Source organism: Abrus precatorius, unplaced genomic scaffold (genome assembly GCF_003935025.1).
Source record: "Abrus precatorius isolate BTA unplaced genomic scaffold, Abrus_2018 Scaffold2, whole genome shotgun sequence".
NCBI classification, from domain to species: domain Eukaryota; kingdom Viridiplantae; phylum Streptophyta; class Magnoliopsida; order Fabales; family Fabaceae; genus Abrus; species Abrus precatorius.
Genome location: NW_020874362.1, coordinates 33,137,694 through 33,144,950, shown reverse-complemented (window position 1 = coordinate 33,144,950; position 7,257 = coordinate 33,137,694). Strand labels below are relative to the sequence as shown.

Below are 7,257 nucleotides of genomic sequence, written 5' to 3'. Positions count from 1 at the left end.
GTACATTTTTCTTAATTATTGTTAATATTTTTTTTCTTCTCTTAAGTTAAACATAAATACATAATTAATAAAAAAAATACTTCATTTCATTTGTTTAAAATTTTGAGGATTAAAATGAAACAAAAGTATCAATTTTAAATAAAAAATAAAGTTAAAGGATTGAAATAAAAAAATTAAAATATAAAGCCAAAGTTTAAAAAAATTAAAAAATAGTTTAAATAATATATTATATATTAAAATAAAAAATATCAATTAATTTAAATAATGTAAGATTTTTCAGATTTCATAACTTTTATAAAAACCTAAATTTTAATGATTAAATTGACAAAATTATTATTTATGAAAAGAAATAATTATTTAAAATATTATTTTATTAAATTAAACACTTAAGTCTCATTCGTGTATACAGTGATGCCATAACATGTAATACCAAGGTCTGCTTAAATTTGCGTCCACACAATAGTTATACTACTATACAACATTCTTCTGCTCTTACTTTCCAATAATGACTTCTTATCATATGAAAAAATATACGTAGTAGTTTAAGTTTTCTTGTAATACTATACAACATATAAACAACTCTATGCCTTCCCCTGACAGATAAACATATATTTTGTCCTTGTACACATTAATTAAAAATGTTTAATATTGGACATCATGCAACTCAATATTTTAGTATTTTAGTTTGATGAAACCAATAATGTCATCAAACATGTTCAAGAAACCACATATCACTAGCTAAGAATTTGATATCCACAAGCAGAGTAGGGCAAATCATATTCTTTTGGCATTCTTTAACACAAGAATCTTAGGTGAACAAAATCCATAATTAAATGATTATCAAAATTTGTAATCCTACAACAGCGTTAGTCATTTATTCCCCCAAGTTATGCAAGACTTATGAATATACTTCTATAAATTATATATTAAGTAGTAATAAATATCTTGTGCATTCTACAAGTATTTTTAATTAAATAAAATTCAAAAAAACATAAAATAAAAGAACAACTTAAAAAATTATAAATAATTAGGGTGAAACAAAACATTTAAAAATAACGAGTTTAATGAAAGTGAGATTCCAAATATAGTATAAAAAGAAAATCTAAAAATTAGTTAAAGAAAATTTGATGAAAATTAAATAAATTTAAAAGTTTAAGAAAATTGGAAATAAATTAATAATTTTGCAATTATAAAAATAAATATTAACCTATAATAAAGTGATTCATCACTAGGAAAAAAGAATTTACTTTTCAAATGATGACATAATATTTATACAAGGCTTGATATTTTAATGTTACATATAATTTTTTAGCTACTTTTCTGGTGACTTATCAAACACTCTCACCTGTAAGAAAGATTGTTAAGAAGTTAAGAAGCTACGAAAGTTTTGGAAATGTTGGGTGAACTTTCCTCAACTAAAGGTATCCTCAAGTTTGCAATAGGAATGGACTAATTGTGAAATATCCAATGCCTTTGAGGGTTGTTTTCGTCACTGTCTTTCACTATGTAACAGCCTCACTCAGGCCCATATGGCTATATCCTTGTTATTATATATACTATATATACACCATACAGATAGATAGATATTCTTCATATATCTTCGTTTTATGGTTCAAAGTTTTCATTGCCACCTTCTTTATTCTGGTCCCTTCCCTGCTCATCCGGCTAGCTATAGCTATCATGAAAACCCCTATTTCACATTCTTTGCTCTCTCTTTTACACCTTTTCATCCTTTGCTTGTTATGTTTTGTGGTCACAATTGAAGCCTCAAACAAGCAAGTCTCAGCCATGTATGTGTTTGGAGACTCCACAGTAGACCCAGGAAACAACAACTTCATAAACACAGCTTTCAGAAGCAACTTTCCGCCCTACGGTATAGATTTTGCCAACCAAGTTCCCACGGGAAGGTTCACTAATGGGAAGCTTGGCACTGATTTTGTTGGTAACTTTTCGTTTCTTTCTTCATTTTCTTTGCATGTTGAACATTCAATAATTATATTCATAAGTCCTGTACATTGTTTCTACTTAATTTTTTATTTCTTATCTCTCTTTTTTCCTATCTATTTTGATCAATATCCCTTTTTTGTATTTCGTATATAGCCGAAAAATGAGCTGTATGGTGAACAGTATTCTTAAATATTTGTTATGCAATTCATAGAGTATGGATAAGTGTCATGCATTTTGCGAAACTGATTTATCCTTGCTTGATGTAGCTTCATATCTTGGCCTAAAAGAGCTGTTGCCACCTTATTTGGATCCAAATCTTAGCGATGAAGACCTTCTAACAGGAGTCAGTTTTGCCTCTGCTGGTTCAGGCTTTGATCCACTCACTCCAATGCTGGGTGTATAACTCTCTCTCTCTCTCTCTCTCTCTGCCTTAATCTTTCTCCGTTTCGCGTGTCCATTATTATCAACAGTTCAACATTCATTAATCAAGGGCACTTGGAAAAGTAGAGAGTCAAACTTTCTTCTCTGTCATTTTATTCTATGCCTCAAAATGAACGGCATTAAGCTCAAAAACATTTTGCAGTATTGTCCTTGCATGTAGAAATACATATAATTTATAAATAAACTGTACTCTTGATGGTTTATATTTTATCTAAATTTATCATGACATTATAAATTTAATAATGAATGGATAGGCATTCAAATTGATTTATGACAATTTTTTACTTTTACGGGCAAAATCTATGACATTTAATGTTAAATTTTTATTTTAATTAATAAAAATCACTAATACACCTGATTAATTGTACCTAATTTTGTGTGCTTTACTACTTCTCTTAAATTCTAAGAATTAATTGTGCTAATTAAATTTTGTATCGGTATCTAAGATATGTATCCCCTCTGATATATTAAGTATAGTATGTTATGATATTTTTTTTAATATACTGTACCACATGTCGGCATCATGCGATATTAATCTGTATCACATGTTTTCATACTTTTTGCGTATAAAATTATTTTCTTTATCATTATGACATGAAAAAAAATGGAAACAGATATGATTGTATTTTAATTATGTTGTTTGTCTTGGTATTGATTGCAGAATGTAATTCCAATTGCAAAGCAGGTGGAATATTTCAGAGAATACAAAAAGAGGGTAGAGGGAATGCTTGGTAAGCAAAGAACTGAAAGACATATGAAAAATGCATTATTTTTCATCAGCGCGGGTACAAATGACTATGTCATTAACTATTTTTCGCTGCCAATGCGAAGAAAGAGATACAGCGTGCCTGGCTACGGGCAGTTCTTGTTTCAACATGTAAAAGAATTCATACAGGTTTTATTCTGATCGAACCGCACTGCATGCATGCTTGTTTTTCTTTTTGTATACAGTATATAAACACACGCAACAGTTACACTTTTCATCTTCAAATATATATGCTGAAGCTAATACCCACTGTTTGAGTGAAAAGAGGGTGCATCAACAAGAGATAAAAAAATAAAAAGGAAAAGACAGAAACTAAAATTAAATAGGAGTCAAAATTTTAAATAGTAAAATTAATTAAATTTTTTTCGTAAGTTAAAATCATCATATACTTTTCTAATTTTAAGAATTTTTCATTTAACTTTTTTTAAAATTTGAAGAGATAAATATATTGATTTTCTTCTTTTATGAAGTTTTATTTAGAAATTTATTCAAATTATATGAGAGAAAATAAGTGTGAAAAAAATGTGAGAATTATGTTTTTTAATAATTCAATCTTTGTATAAAGACGACAACAATGAAAAATTCTCTCACGTGAACATCCTTGAAATAGGTATGAAATGAAAGTAACTTTTAAGTGATTATGGACGTGTTATTCTAGCTACTTACGTTGCATTATGTATTAGTTTTGTCATAAATTCTAAAATTTATACTTACAACACAATATAATTAATCAAAATCACATAGTTATAGATCCTAAAATTTTTTTTCATGAATGCAATACGAGAGAAAAAAGTGAAAAAAAAAATATGCTTTTTACAAAATTGGATGAATGAAAAAAGAATAAAAAATATTTTATATTACAAAATATTTTTATAATGAAAATAAAAAATTATTTTAATGAAAAAAATTAATATAATATTTTCTTAATTACTATGTAATTTTGAATTACTTTTTAATATTTCTATATTATTTTAAAACCATTTTAATGAAATATAAAAAATTAAAAAACCTATGTCCCTCTTCCGCCCAAATTTTATCATTTTGTGAGAGAAAGTTAAATGATTGACACCTTCATTCATACAAGAAAAAAATATTCAAATAAATAAAAACTTCATTTTCCAACATTTTTTATTTTTTCCACCAAAATAAACAAAACCAATTTGAAGGTAAAAAAGGTATAAATAAAAAAATAATAAGTGATATAATAAAAGAAGAAAAAGGTAAAAATAAAGAAAAACTGTATAGAATGAATGTTACAACAAAAAATTTATGCAAAAAGTGTGAAAAAAACACACCAATTGTGTCGGCATTCAATTGAGTTTTAACTTTTTATACACTTTATAGTGTTTTTTTTTAATATGTTTTTTTCTCTCTCTTTTTCTATCAAGTTGTATTATTTATGGCATCTTTTATGCTTTCTTATTAGTTATATATATGTATATGTATATTATAAAGTGTATCAAAACTTTTTTTCCCCGTTTAATTTGCCTTACCGGTTGTTGTATCTGATCCAAAATCTAATACCTTTTTCAGAATTTTTTTCATTAAATTTTTAATAATACTCCTTACAAAGTTATTTCCCGTATTAATTATTTTTATTTAATAAAACTATCTTTAAAGATAAAGTAAATATTTTTAGTAAAAAAAAATAATGAGTTTTAATGATTTTAAAAATAAATTTTTAAAATTTGATGTCAATAATAAAATTTGTTATATTTCTTAATTTTTATAAAATAATTAAAATTATATTTTCACATCATTTTTTAAATCATAGATCACAATATTTTTTTTATATTGCAATCCCAAGTTGATATAAAAAAAATGCAAAAATACAAGTGCTATTTTTCTGTGTTGTTTTGAACTTTAAATAAATAATAATAAATAAATTTTTAATATATATTCAAGATTATAATACAATTTGTTATTAAAAATAATATATTCTAAAATATTTATAACATTAAATTCGTAATTAAAAACTATTATTTATTACAAATTCTTATTTTGTCTCTAAAATATTAAAAAATAGAAGAATAATCTATATAAATATTTTGACAAATTTTACTATGGTCGCCAAAGTCTAAAGTCTAACATAACATGCTCTTTTACCTAAACTTAAAACATGGGGACTTTGCTTTGTAATATGTTCATCTTTTTGAGGTAATTAGTTTTATATATACATGTATATATATATATATATATATATATATATATTACTAATTAAAGATTAATTTAAAATATTACAAAGTATAATATATTGATAATATTAAATACTATAGTTTTTATAAAATTATTTAAAAAATATTAACATTAGTGTTTAAGGTTGAAAATTTTATTAAAAAAGTATTAATTATATTTTATAACTTTAATATATTAAATATATTTTTTAATAAATATTTTTTTTACTTTTAGATGCTTCAACAACTCGAACTTAATAAAAATATTTATTAATTTATTATTGCATGATTTTTTTGTACACATTAAAAAAATTCATTTATTATAATCATTTTTTATTTTTATTTTTGTTTTTTTTATATAAGTGAGTAGTTGTTAGTAGCTACAAGGTTGATAGGGTAGCTCAGAAAACCAATAAAGCATCAAAGCATCTCAATCCAACAAACATTAGTTTGAAATCGCAAACTTGGTATCCTAACTTCTAATTGGCAATTACTAGTTTCCGAATTCTCAATTATAACTAGTACACTTGTGTAAATTATTTTTTGGCTTTTTGATAAAACACCTAAAAATATTTTAATAGTTTTAATTATAAGTGATTTTGTAATTTTTATTAAACACTTATTATTTAACATCTAATTTAATTCAAAATATCTTATAAAAAAACCAAAAAATATTTTGCAAGAAAATAATTTGTAAAGCGTTATGATATTCGTGGTTAGACATTTAACTAATACTAGTTCTATATCTTCAGAGTTTATGGAGAGAAGGTGCTCGAAAAATAGCTTTGGTTGGAGTACCTCCAATGGGATGTTTGCCAATCATGATCACATTCAATTCCAAAAATGTCGTTCTTGGACGTGGTTGTGTGGACAAGTATTCTGCAGTTGCAAGAGACCACAATCTGATGCTTCAACATGAATTGTTCTTAATGCAGCTAAATGTTTCTAAACCTGCTGGTGCTAAGCTCTCCTACATCGACATATATGAACCTTTGGCCAACATGATTCAAGGGCGTGAAAATCTTGGTAAATAAATAAGTAAACGACTTAACCCATTATGTTTGTTCCTGAGTCATATGAATCGGTTCACAATTGCCTAATTAGGCAACCTTAATTGATTTGCTTATATATGTTTGGTTGTAGGGTATGACGAGGTTGATCGTGGCTGTTGTGGAAGTGGTTTCGTCGAAGCAACGTTTTTGTGCAATGGGGTTTCGCATGTGTGTTATGATCCATCAAAATATGTGTTTTGGGATTCTATACACCCTACGGAGAAGGCCTACTACGACCTATTTATGGCAGCGCGTCCCAACATTGATGCCCTTCTCAGCGGCTAGATTCCTAGCTATCGTTTTTACATTATACATTATTTTTTTGCCCTCTCAATTTGGTTAGTTAATATTAGAAAGTTAGAACCATAACAAACGAAAAAGGTATATTGCTGTACCAATAAAAGGGGTGATTGGAAAATAGAAAGAATAACAAAGTTTCTTATTTCTAATTTGTATAAAAGCATTTGTTTTGACCGTACATCATTTAATTGTTATTAAATTTAAGTATATTTAATAGGATCGTCAAGACAAATTAGATTTTATAAGATCCAAATTTGACCTAGTTCTTATAAGTTCTATTAAATAAAAATAAATTTACTTAAACAAATCTTAAAAAAATATAAATTTTTTAATAAATTCATTTAAGTAAATATTAATTTTTTTCTATTAACTTTTTATCCTTTTTGTCTTCATAACTGACTCTCATTATCCTCTTTCATCTTCTTCAATTTCTACTTCATTTACCATTCAGTTCTGCTGCTTCAACTCCCTTTCGTGATCACATAAATAAAGTTTGTTTAAATTAATTTTATATAATATTTTTTATTATTATTTGAGTGAAAATAGAATTAAATGTCTAATTTTTACAATGAAAGAG

At 25.7% G+C, this 7,257-nt stretch overlaps 1 protein-coding gene across 1 annotated transcript; it reads left to right on the top strand.

Annotated features, from left to right (window-relative positions):
* Positions 1-1,679: 1,679 nt before the first annotated feature.
* On the top strand, positions 1,680-6,725 carry LOC113859178 (GDSL esterase/lipase At5g45960). Its single transcript, XM_027491993.1, has 5 exons — positions 1,680-1,942; positions 2,214-2,344; positions 3,050-3,283; positions 6,081-6,354; positions 6,472-6,725. Exons 1-5 carry the CDS (start codon positions 1,681-1,683, stop codon positions 6,663-6,665), a joined length of 1,095 nt encoding a protein of 364 aa, XP_027347794.1. The 5' UTR covers position 1,680; the 3' UTR covers positions 6,666-6,725.
* The last annotated feature ends 532 nt before the right edge of the window (positions 6,726-7,257 follow it).